The 13,452-nt window shown below is 38.2% G+C and overlaps 1 protein-coding gene across 1 annotated transcript in view; it reads left to right on the forward strand.

Moving 5' to 3' along the window:
* Nucleotides 1-13,452, forward strand: part of LOC130926755 (E3 ubiquitin-protein ligase SH3RF3-like) — a 195,165-nt gene that overhangs the window by 105,860 nt on the left and 75,853 nt on the right. Inside the window, exon 2 of the mRNA XM_057851916.1 lies at nt 13,171-13,446. Coding sequence (XP_057707899.1) covers nt 13,171-13,446 — 276 coding nt within the window. The remainder of the gene's footprint in view (nt 1-13,170; nt 13,447-13,452) is intronic.

Genomic DNA, 13,452 nt, shown 5'->3' on the forward strand with positions numbered 1-13,452 from the left:
TTTTTGCTTGTTTTACGTTCATATCTATAACAGGGTCCCCCCAGGATGGATAAATCTAAATTCAAGACTTATAAGACCTTTTTTAATGCCATTTCAACTGAAAATTAATACTTTTCTCGCACCCATTATTTAGATAATATTGAATCATGTTAAAAAAAATAAAGCACTGAACATCAAATTTAACCTCAATGACTATGTGTGTTTGACAAAAGAATACACATTTATTGAAGATACAATTAAAACACATTTAAATACAAGGTCTTTCAGATTTTTTTCCCCCAGGATAAAATGGATTTTACACTTTTTATAAAGCAACTTCAGAAATACATTTGCAATACAACAGGTTTCCCTTTTAAGAGGACCTAGTCAAGGTGGTAGGTTGGTGATTGTCAAGTTGGTCACCTTAACTGATGATTGTCAAGTTGGTCACCTTAACTGTAAAGTGCTTGGGAAAATCTTGCAATTGGCAGTGAAAGTTTAAAAAACAGCCACTAAATGGCAGTAGTTTACCATTAATTACCACAAAATAAAAAAGCTACACATGACCATTTCCCTTGATAATTGTTTTTTTCTAATCACATTACAAGAAGTATACAAAACACATGTTAATCCTTTGTTGGCTATTGAAGACATTTCTTTTAATCAGATAGAGAAAATCCATACTCTTATTCAATCAGGAAAAACATTTAAATATACCAGGAGGTGTTTTACTATCACCTACATTATAATTTGCCTATCGCCATGCCATGTTATTCAGATCAACGTTACCCCGCACTCGTTCCAATAATAGTGTCAACCGTGTTGTGTATCTGAGGGTGAGGGTGGATCTACAACTCCGGTTTATCCATGATAAGGCTAGTGCACCTGCCAATACCCCATTGAACATGGCTAACTCCTGAGTTAAAACTACGAAATTCACATTCATTCGAAAGGCAAACCGTGCAGAAATACATTATTGCATCTAACACATTTTCATTGGAAAAATTGGCAGCTTGCTTTGAAATGTTAAGCAGGTTCACTGCCTTCGCATGACCCATAAACTGCGACCCTAAGTATCTAGACGACTTGGTCGCCGATCCAATACCTCACATGCTGGCCCAACTGTTTGGACTTGGTTGTCTTGTTGAGGCTTTTGTCGAACATAACAACTAAGGCATCTGAGCAGTTCCTTACGTTAGCACACAGTACTGTGCGATTGCCTGCTGTTGTGATGTTGATGCTAATGATGCACGAGGTGCATTATGATTTGTAGTGCAGTGCATCGTAAAAATTTACGTAAATTAAATGGTAACTGCCCATTTTTTTGCTTTTATACTGTTTTACGTCGATATCTATAAAGAATTCAGGGATTTAAGCATTTATTCACAAGAATTTTCAACGTAAAAAGCTCGTTGACTGGGTTTTCACTCGGTCAGCTTTGACGGCGATAGGCCGCCTATTAATCGGCCCCATACCCCGTGTCCCGTCAATATACTATGAAGTCTATGTTGCAGCCCCAGTCATGTATGTCTTTGCTGCACTAGAAATAGGATTGTAAACCTTGTGGTCATAATTTTCATTTACTTCTGCTTCCTTGGCTTTCCACTTTTTGAACAACCTCATCTTCTGGAATGTGGTCTTCAAACAGGCCAGATTTTTTATATCTTGGAATAAGATCCTGTCAGTGGACTTCTTAACTGTTCAAGAAGACCTACTTGTTTGAAAAAAATTGCAACGGGTTAATGACTCTCTCTCTATGTGCCTGAAATGTCTTTATGCTCTAACATTTAAACCGAAGAGCTCCAGGCCACAGTGGATAACCTCTGTAAGTCACTTCCACGGACTGATGCACTCCACAGCACATTCTGACACCACCATCATGACCGGAGGATCCTTGCGATCTCCTCAGTTCAACCCCAAAGGAATTGCTTCTCACATCACATAAACAGCCAAGCCAAAGTCACGCTTTCTACATCAGCTGCCGTCCATCTGCTTCCTTAGGTCCAATCTAAAGAGTTTGCTTTGGTATAGGTAATTTCTGCATGAGTAAAATCCGATGAGGTGTGACTACAAGCTCTGTCAGTTTTGTTTCAGGGTTGAAAACCTTTAATTCACACACTGATACATCATTTCATGTAAGTCGACCGACATTTCAACCTTCAATGGTACAATGTAAACCAAGACAGACTCATGCTGAAAGATACGAACAGATGGTAACCTCAGCACTGGTCAATGTGTTTGCATATAAGTACACACACACACATTCATACCGTCTGTTTATGACGGAAGTCCACAAACACTAATTACAGCACCACAGGGGTTAGTGGATTTACTTTCTCCTGGGTGGGGTGGAGTCATCTGACCAGTCAAAATAATGAAATATTTATGGCCGTGCTTGCAATCAAGAAAAGCGAATGGATCCGCATTTGGTGAGTTGTTGAAAGATAGTTTAAAGCACATTATACAATTATAATGTGTATTACGTACAGTGCTGGCCAAAAGTATTGGCACCCCTGTAATTCTGTCAGATAATGCTCAAGTTCTCTTAGAAAATGATTGCAATTACAAATGCTTTGGTAGTAATATCTTCATTTATTTTGCTTGCTTGCATCATTTTACACAAAACTCCAAAAATGGGCCGGACAAAAGTATTGGCACCCTCAGCCTGATACTTGGTAGCACAACCTTTAGACAAAATAACTGCGAACCACCGCTTCCGGTATCCATCAGTGAGTTTCTTACAATGTTCTGCTGGAATTTTAGACCATTCTTCTTTGGCCAACTGCTCCAGGTCTCTGAGATTTGAAGGGTGCATTCTCCAAACTGCCATTTTAAGATCTCTCCACAGGTGTTCTATGGGATTCAGGTCTGGACTCATTGCCTGCCACTTTAGAAGTCTCCAGTGCTTTCCCTCAAACCAGTTTCTAGTGATTTTTTTAAGTGTGTTTCAGGTCATTCTCCTGCTGGAAGACCCATGACCTCTGAGGGAGACACAGTTTTCTCACACTGGGCCCTACATTATGCTGCAAAATTTGTTGGTAGTCTTCAGACTTCATAATGCCATGCACACGGTCAAGCAGTCCAGTGCCAGAGGAAGCAAAGCAACTCCAACCACATCAGGGAACCTCCGCCATGTTTGACTGTGGGGACCGGGTTCTTTTCTTTGAAGGCCTCGTTTTTTTTCCCGTAAACTCTATGGTGATGCCTTTTTCCAAAAAGCTCTAAGTTTGTCTCATCTGACCAGAGAACATTCTCCCAAAACGTTTTTTGCTTTCTCGGGTAAGTTTTGGCAAACTCCAGCCTGGCTTTTTTATTTCTCTGGGTCAGAAGTGGGGTCTTCCTAGGTATCCTACCATAAAGTCCCTTTTCATTCAGATGCCAACGGATAGCATGGGTTGATACCGTTGTACCCTCGGACTGCAGGAACTGGAAACTGGAACTGGAACTTGTTGGGATGTTAGTCGAGGTTCTTTATCCACCATCCACATCTAGAGAGGTTAGCCACAGTGCCATGGGCTTTACACTTATTGATGACACTGCGCACGGTAGGCACACGAACATTCAGATGGACTTGTAGCCTTGAGATTGCCCAAGCTTCCTCAGAATTTTGCTTTTCAAGTCATCAGACAGTTCTTTGTAGGGCTGTCCCAAACGACTAATTTCCTCCCGATTAGTCAGCCGACTATTTTTACGATTAGTCGACTAATCTAATATATATATATATATATATATTTTTTTTTAAATTTTAACTACTCTAATAATGATTTTTTTGTTCAAGCTTATTAATTCACAAAAAACATTTTGGAACACCTAAATTCTTTATTAACGTATAAATAAATAACATAAATACCAATAATAAATCACAAACAATGAGGTCAAATGCTGCTGGCATTAACTAGAGCAAAAAAATGTAAACGGAAACACGGTGACTTCACCTCTTTAACAGGAGTCAAAACAATTCTTACTCTTTTTGTGGTATGCCATTGTCTATATATTTCTAAATGTTAAGATGAATTGCAATGTCCCGGACAACCATTTTCAGAATACTTTGTGTGAGTTCAGATGCTTTTTCTGGTGTGCATTCCGCATTTTTGGGGATGGGAAAAACTGTTCAACTTTTGTTTGTTTTAACCTGAAAATAAATAAAGTAGAGGGCACACTGAAATATTACCACAATTATTTTGAATGAAAGGCACACATACCCACAGTAACAAAAAATAAATATATAGTATTAATTTTATAGTATACTATAAAATGTAAAACTTTATAATATTAAATAACTAACACCAGTGCAGTCATGGATTACAATAAGCAGGCCAGTGGTGTTTCCATATATATTTTTATTATATTATGTATATACAGGATATATGTATATATTTTCCCCAAGTGGGAGCTTCCATGATCCTAATAAATTTAACAATAATTTTAAAAAATATATAATTATATTAATTATTTTATTAAATAAAAATGCACGTTGATACGACGCACATAAAGGCAAGTTCCATTTAAAAAATCGTTAAAAAGTTGTATGGACTTACAATCCGCTAGCTTGTTGTTTCTTGTTTTCTTCGAAAATTATACTTGGGTGACGGCGCTTCAAGTGTTCATTCATAGCCGACGTGCTACCGTGGTATGCGAGCTCAGCTTAGCAAAGAGTACACAAAGTGGCACCCTCCATATTTTCCTTGAAATAATTCCAGGCTCTGGCTATTCAGGTCCGCTTTTTTGGCTTTATGCCGCTTTCACGTATTACCAACTCTGCCCTTTTTGGAAATTGGCGGTGTTTTTAACTCCTCACCGACGATTCACTTGGCTCGTCTGGGTTCGTCCGATTTCCTCCTCAGGAAGGCGGCGGCGTGCATAAAAACACCGAGAGGCGTCGCATGGCTCTTTAAGGATACTTTTATTGACCAAAACTAAAACGTGAGGGATGAAGCCAGTCAACTCGGCGCTACCTGCGCACTTTTCCAACTCACCGATCTCGTTCCCTCTCTCTCGCTCGCTCGCCCACTTTCTTCCTCTTTGCTCAATCTGACAACGCCGGTCACATTGAAATAACAGCGGCACCCTTGGGGGTGCCAGTAACAACCGCTTGTATCGCGAGCGCCCGCCATTCTAAACTTTATCCGGATGTTTTTGTTTTTTTTTAACCCGTCATTACCCGTCGACGGTATGTTTTGCTCATCCACGCATTTACATCATCGATGACGTCGACAACGTCGACTAGTCGGGACAGCTCTGGTTCTATGGTCTTCTTTTTTTTTCCATGCTCAATTTGGTACACACAAGGACACAGGACAGAGGTTGAGTCAACTTTAATTCATTTTAAGTGGCTGCAAGTGTGATTTAGTTATTGCAACCACCTGCTATGTGCCACAAGTAAGTAACAGGTACTGTTAATTACAGAAATTAGAGAAGCATCCCATGATTTTTCAAAGGGTGCCAATACTTTTGTCTGGCCCATTTTTGGAGTTTTTTGCCAATGGTTTAATTTTTTTCCCTTCCATTCTCGTTTGTGTTTTTCATTGCAATCAAAATAAATGAAGATAGTACTACTAAAGCATTTGTAATTGCAATCATTTTCTGGGACAAATTGAGCATTATCCGACAGAATTGCAGGGGTGCCAATTAGGAGTGGGAACCTCAGGGCACCTCACGATACGATACAATTCGCAATACAAGGCTCACAATAACGATTATCTCACGATATCACGATGCAGCGATTATCGATATATTGGTCAGAAATTTCATACATATTATACGATATAACTGTTGAGATGAAAAAAAACAGTACTTTTTCTATTTTGAAATATCTTTTTAAGTCATTTATTAAACAGTGACACCTTTTCTGTGCAACATTGCTGTAAAATATAAATCTACTGCAAATTGTGTACCTGCACATATAGAGGAAACACACCACAACCACTGATATCTCTTGGAGAGATCATGATGAATGGAACCCTTAATTTCTTTAAAGTTTTAAATCTTAAAAAAAAAAAATAACAGTGCTGTAGGTGTCAGTCAGCAGTTGAGCTTGGAGTGGGGCAGAGATAAAATTGGTGGGTCTTTTCTTCGTATATGACCTTCGTTGCCAAAAGCATTGGTTTGAGCACTTCCACCATCTGCTTCAGCATTTGAGATGTCGGACTCACAATTTTCCTCACCTTAAAAACAACAAAATAAAACAAAAAATATTGGTTACTTAATAGCTTTTGAGTTGAAATCCTGATTTTTTATGGGGTTTTTTTGTGTGTTGGAAGTATTGAGTGAATTAAAAAAAATATGAATTGAATGTATAGAAATTAAAGATGCAATAATTACCTATTTTAATATGTAGGCTACATTAATTATCATGCACATCACCTTATATATCTTGGAAGCTATTCAAACCATTTTTTATAGCTTATTGCATCAAAATGGCAGTAATAACAGTTTGTGTAGTAAACTAGATGGAAAGTGGTTTTCAAATAATATCAAATAAATCAGTGAATTCATGTAGGCTTGTTCGATATTCATTTTCATCCAGTTTAGGGTTCTGGTTTATTTTATATCACTCAACACCAAATGTCATCAAAATAATACCTGTAAATTAAAAAATCAATTACATTTCAAAACTTTCTTAGCTCAAGTGATGAAAGCGAAGCAGTGAAGAAATCTGTGTCCACTTAGTGACCAGCTGCCAGTGAAGTTAGTGAACCTTATTTTTGTTAGACAATTCTTGCATACAGCAAAGTGCTTGTTCACCTTACTTCCTTTCTTGTTGGTGTAAAATCTAAAGCGTGTCCACATGTGTGATTTGTAGCAATATTTTTGTCACTTTTTCCTAGGGTGACCAAACGTCCTCTTTTGCCCGGACAAGTCCTACTTTCACGTCGTGTCCTCGTGGTCCGGGCGGGTTTTATAAATTCATAAAAATGTCCGGTTTTTATGATTTTTCACGGGACCAATTTGAAGAGAATCCCTCCGGCCGCTGGGTGGCAGCAGTTGACATGGCTCCTACTAGAATGGAGGGAAGTAGTAGTTCTTCTTGTTTTTGTTGGCAGTTTACCCCTATCATGAGGCATTACCGGCATCTACTAGGTTGACGATTTGGCCACAATGCCTGTTTTTTTTTTTTTTTTTTTTTTTTTTTTTTTTTTTTTTTTAATGATAAATACGTATATAATGGCAACTGTTGACTTCTGTCGGAGCTTTGACTGTAAAATCCCGTTTGGTGTCGCATCGGCGCGCTGCCGATGATTGTAAACTTTCATAGCAAAGTTTGATTTTTGCCTCAGCTAGCTATCAGTAAGCTAAACCGCGCTAGGCATTATGGGAAAGGTAGTTTTGAACTGGTAGGTTTGGAAACATGCTGATTGAATAGTTTGACAGTTTATTTCGGTTTTGTTTGTGTGCAATCTAGAACATTGAATGAGAACATCAATTGAATGGGAATAACAATTTGTCAAGGACAATTGTCGGGATAGTAATTTATAAAAATGTTTATTTGGCACATAGCAATTAACGCACATGTCCCGCTCAGAAAGTAGTCTGCCTTTTGGTAAGGTTTACAGCAAGGCTTTTTGCGCTGTCCAACAGCGAACTCTTGTGGTCGCTTTGCGACATGGTTTATTATTTTCTTCTTTTCTTCATTATGGCTGCACGACGTCTCGGGCTGATAATGTTGTGCTTATATGATCCTTGGACAAGATTTGTCCGTAAGTATGGTTGTTGTAAAGAATGTACATATTATGTTAGTAAGCGAAATGTTATATTTTTTGTATGAGACGCTTTTTGTTTATGTTTAGTGAACCTGTATAGCGTGCTAAGCTAACGTTGTTGCTAATGCAATGCTGTGTACTTTTTTGTTGTTGTTTCACTACGATCTAAAGAGGACAGGGGTTTGAGGCCATTTTATTAATAAATCAGATGAAAAAGGAAGAAGTCTGATTATTAAGGCGTCGTTCACTAGCTGTCTAGCTTTGGAAAAAGTAGACGCTTCGGAATGAGGACAGCATAGACAGATTTAAATGACAGTAGAGTGAAATGCCCACTACAGTCCTTATGTACCGTATGTTGAATGTATATATCCATCTTGTGTCTTATCTTTCCATTCCAACAATTTATTTTACAGAATATATATATAATTTACAGAAAAATATGGCATATTTTATAGATGGTTTGAATTGTGATTAGTTGCGATTAATTACGATTAATTAATTTTTAAGCTGTAATTAACTCGATTAAAAATTTTAATCGTTTGACAGCCCTAGTTTTTTTATTATACAACTACAGTCAACCATATCTACTTCTAGGTTGTTGTTGATCTTATTTTCTACAATAAATAGAAGAACATTTTAAAGTTAAAACAAATGATGTTTGAGTCAATCTGTTGCCATTGAAACAGCTTTAGTAACGGTGCAAGCAATGTTTTAAGGTGGAGTTTCACATTATCAAGCACTCAAATAAAATGAAATGGTAATAGCTAAAGATCTACTGGGTTCTACTGTAAGTAAAAAGTTTGCAGGAAAAATCTGATTTTCTTTCAGCTGGTTACGACACCACATTTTACTAGTGTTTTAATTTTTACTAATTTTAACGTTTAGATATAAAAGTTAAGCGCAGTTTATATGTCTTATGATTTTAGACAAACTCTACAGCATATCACCAAAATGTATTTGCACCTTATTGTGGTGACCTAAAGAAAATGTTCTAGAAACCATTAAATCTGATAAGACAAGTGAATCAAACAAGCACATTAGTTATGGATTTTTTAAAAAATGCACCTCTGTAATTAAAGTCTCCAGCTGCTCAACATTTTATTTGCATGTTTTAATGAATATTGCACAGCTGTAATGGATGATAGCAACAGTAGTGACTGTATTTTCATTACTGTTGTGTGATTTTCCTAAGATTGCATCAGCACTGATCTCAGACAGTCTGGCGGGAAAGCCTCTGGCTGTTTGCTTCTAAGTGACATCCGGAAAAAAACGTTTTCATGACAGAGTAGCACAATTCTCTGTGTGACAACAATTGTGTATTCATTTTTTTTCTCAAGGCATTGCAAATCAGTTGGCCAATGGCTCCCCACTTGATAATATCTACCATGAGGCCAGTTTCAATACATGTTAATAAAGCGGGATGCACCAACACCACCTTTTTCCAGACATGTACTGTCCTTACCATGAACAGGGTTTATGCAGGTCACTAAACACATTAAAAGTCATTAAAAGGATTTTGTCAAAATTCAGGCCTTAAAAAGAAAAGCATTCAACTAAATGTTCGAGGCATTAAAAATTATGTAAATTTGTATGTTATTGTTGTTTTGCCTTCATTTATTTTGCCTGGTCTTGTCTTTTGTATGTTTGCATATCAAGAAAATCAATTTTAAAAAAATATGTAAACTTGGTTGTCAAAAAAAAACTTTTTTTTAAACATAATTTATTTGAGTTGTCTGATATTATCGGGTAGTCGATAATATTGGCCGATAAATGCATTTTAAAATCATATTGGATTATATCGAAATCGGTTTTGGGCATTTAAGCATCTTGCCCTTAAAGTGGATGTAGAAGCCTTCTGCCTTTGTACAAGGGCTGGTCACAGCTTAGCACAGAAGTTATGCTTATTAGATGTGTCCAAACTACGATTCAATTCAATTCAATACACTTTATTAATCCCTTGGGAGGGTTCCCTCAAGGAAATTAGTTTTCCAGCACCCATACACTACAGCAGCAAAGATAAAAGCATGAAGTGCAAGATGGTAAACAAGTGCAAGAGTAAAAAGAATTAAAAGAAAATAAATCAAAATTCAAAATGTAATAATACAGTTCAATACACTATTACTATTAATACAAGAAATAATAAAAATAATACACATTAGGCAGACAATAGCAGGACAACCCGAGTTACAAGTGGCAGCAGAAGTGCTAAAGTGCTAATAATGCATTATGACACCCCCTCTCCCACCTAGAATAGAGTTGTGGAGCTTGATCAGTCGTGGGACAAGTTGATGCTTGGGATTTGTTATGTGAGCACTGAGCAGGCTTGCATTCATAGTGAAAAAATTAAATGAACAGTAAATGAATGATTAACTCATTATATACCTCATTCACTGTAATGAAGCTGTGTGTTTTTGTTGTTATTTTGAGTCCGAAGCACTCCGTGAGCCATATGCGATATGGCAGTGACTTATTGGCACTTTGCACTTGCACTTACTCCAAAAACCTAATGTTTGCTTTATTTTGATTTCAACAATTAATATATTGGTGCAATATAGGATCTTGTTTGATTACTTTAGTTAAAGATGTTCTCTTATTTTTCACAGAATGTTAATGAGAAAACCTTAAAGTTGTTACATTTATCATTATTAAAGCATCCAGTGGGGCATCATAATACAATTAGCCATAATATGTTAAGTTCATGACCGCATACATCGGTTATGGTTTGATATCTGTATCGGATATTTGGAGTTGGACAATATCGAGATATTGGTTATCGGTTAAAATGTCATGATTGGACAACTCTACTTACAATTCGTATGTGTGAAACTATCTGTTGTTGGGCATGGGCATTAAATTTGTTTAAGTGGCATTAGAAGTGGTCTGAATGAGTATTAAATGAGATTTGCTGTTACCTGTAAAAACCCTGATGAATACATACTGTGTATGGGTGTTGCCTGGGACGGCCAGACTTTTCTCCCTGTATTTCTTAAACAAAGGAAGAACAAAATGGGACCCACCTTCTCATTGGCCTCTTGAGCCCGAACAAAAGTAACCGCGCTATCAGATTCGTAAGTTTGCGTGACGTGTTCTTAACGAGTAACGTCACTCTTGCACGTCGGAAGTCGTCTCCACAACAACACAGATGGCGAACGGGAGAGCCGAAAATATGTTCCAATCCCCGGTAAATTCAGTTTTAAATGACCAAAAACACATCAAGTCGTTAAAACCACCAGTCTGTCTCGCGCTAGTCATGTTGAATGAACTTCTCCGTTCTCCGCTCTTCTTGTATGTCTTATATTTGCTCGTGCTAGAGTTTCTTGTCACTTTACCAACGTCACGTCCGCCCGTCGCTGATTGGTCCACTCCACTGTCTGTTTGCTGTGGCTTGCTCCGCCCTGGAAATTTGATCCGCGGAACGGTCGCCAGACTCTATTGCTGGAACAGCGGTGAGTCTGGAGTTCCAGGCAAATATGAGTGCACTCCAATGCCAAGTACTGATACCTGATAATTCCATTATCCCTTGCAACTGTAACAAAGATATGTTTCATTTTAATAAAATATTATTCAGAAACATGAAACACGTTTTTTTTTAACATTGCATTAGCTAGCTTTCTTTTATGCGATGTTAGTTTCAGTGCATCGCTATGTATTATGTCACTATTTCATCCATATTCATATATTTAGAACAGGGGTCCCAACCTTTTTTGCACCACGGACCGGTGTGATTTGGGTCTTTTATTCACGGACCGGTGTTCTGTCAAATTTTGCACACTTATAAAATTTTGCTCCCAAAGCTTTTGTGGCGGTGAAAAAGCCCTCTTTTATATTCAGTTGAACTCTCAATGTTATCCAACGATGCAAAAAAACTATTTACATCATAAATATACGTGTGCAACACGAAAATGGCTAAATTAATGCTTAACAACATGGCAAAGTCGTTAAGTGAGAGAGCTGCGTGCAGTTGTTGTGCGCAGCTAACATGGCAAACGTAACTAAATATTCTTTTCTTTAAAGAAAGTTTGTAGTGTTTACTTTGGAATCGCTGCATTCGCGGCCATTTTTAACATTACGTGCATCAAAAATTTGTCAGAACACCGGCAATGCGCTGCAGAAACATACAGCAAATATAAAATAACATTTGTTTTTAGCCCCGTTGTGTTAGGTGCAAGGAAAAAATAACACCCGCTGAATCAGTGGGAGGGCTGAGCTTGTTTCGTTGAGACGAGATGGTCCCATCAAAGTGTGATGGGAGAGTGAGAGAAGCCCGCTTCACAAAGACATGATGTTGGAAATTGTAGCACGGTTTTCAATGCTCTACTTGCGATGTCAGGCTATTCCGGAATGACTTTAATCCAGAACCTCGGTAGAGTTGTTGTCTCAAATGTACGTTTAAGGTCGCCATCATTTGTGATCTCTACAAATTGATCCTCCTGTTGCACAGACATGCTCGAATCACTCGGTTTATTCACAAATGGGTCACGAATCCACACCTTCGCAGTTGGTGGGTCTTTAGTGATTGGGAAGTAGAGTAGATTTTGGTTTCTTCGAGGTTGTAAGCTCATCTTCTGGCTCGTCAGGTGCCTTTTTCCCCATAAAAAATCTGTCCAAAGACTCAAAGTCTGTTTTTCAGTCATTCTACTGTGGGGGCTAATTATTTCCGGGAACAAATGTGATGCGCCCGCCCTACATCAGACATTATTATCGAGGACAAGCGCACATAGATATACAAAACAAGATGTACTGCTAGCAGTCCAATCAATGGATTTCTATGACGACATTCCATCCTGTAATATTATATCTAGAGTGGACAGGGATACTGGTGTGTTAAGGGGCACAGGCCAAAGTTAATTTGGCAATTATGCAGTCGGTAATAAATTATTTCTTTTGCGGCCCGGTACCAAATGCACCACGGTACCGGTCCGTGGCCCAGCAGTTGGGGACCCCTGATTTAGAAGACCATTCTTGGTTTCACTTCACATATTTTTTGAATGTCTCGCAGCGTAGCATTGTGCCTTGTTTGCGTCTTTTTAATATGAAGTTCCACAATTGTTAAAAATGATATCAGAACAATGGAAACAAATCAAGGCTTTCAAAATGCAATGGAAGCAATTTGTTCCGGTCTTCACACAAAGGAACACTTTCACCTCCTTAAATGGAAAAACATAATGAAACAGCAGTTCACTGGAAATTGGAACCTCGGGGTTTGTTAGGTATTATTTGGAATAATTCCTACTCTGTGACACTAATGCAATACAGTATTCTTTTAAATCTTCCTTGGGGGTTTTGAAAACACTTAATGCTGTTCTGGCCAGTGTTTCATAAGATAAATGGCATGAAATAACATCTGGTCATAGGAAGCAACAAGTTAAGAGCACAAACAGCTCTTCTGTAGACCCCTACAAACAAATAGGGCGAATTGTCAAGCTTATTATTGGTTGACAGAAAAATTAATGGTGGGCATTTGAATAAATGTACTTTTAATCTCTTTCAGAATATCCCAGCGCTGCCTTGTGGGAAAGCTCTTTACTCTTACGAGGGCAAGGAGCCAGGTGATCTGCAGTTCGCCAAGGGTGACATCATCATTCTGCGACGCAAGGTGGATGACAACTGGTATCACGGGGAGTTGAATGGTTGCCACGGGTTCCTACCTGCGAGTTACATCCAGTTGCTGCGTCCCCTGAGCCAGACTCCGCCCCAAGGCAAAGCATTGTACGACTTTGAGGTGAAAAATAAAGACCAGGATAAAGACTGCCTGGCATTCAGCAAGGTAACA

This window comes from Corythoichthys intestinalis, chromosome 12 (assembly GCF_030265065.1).
Source record: "Corythoichthys intestinalis isolate RoL2023-P3 chromosome 12, ASM3026506v1, whole genome shotgun sequence".
In the NCBI taxonomy this organism is placed as follows: Eukaryota; Metazoa; Chordata; class Actinopteri; order Syngnathiformes; family Syngnathidae; genus Corythoichthys; species Corythoichthys intestinalis.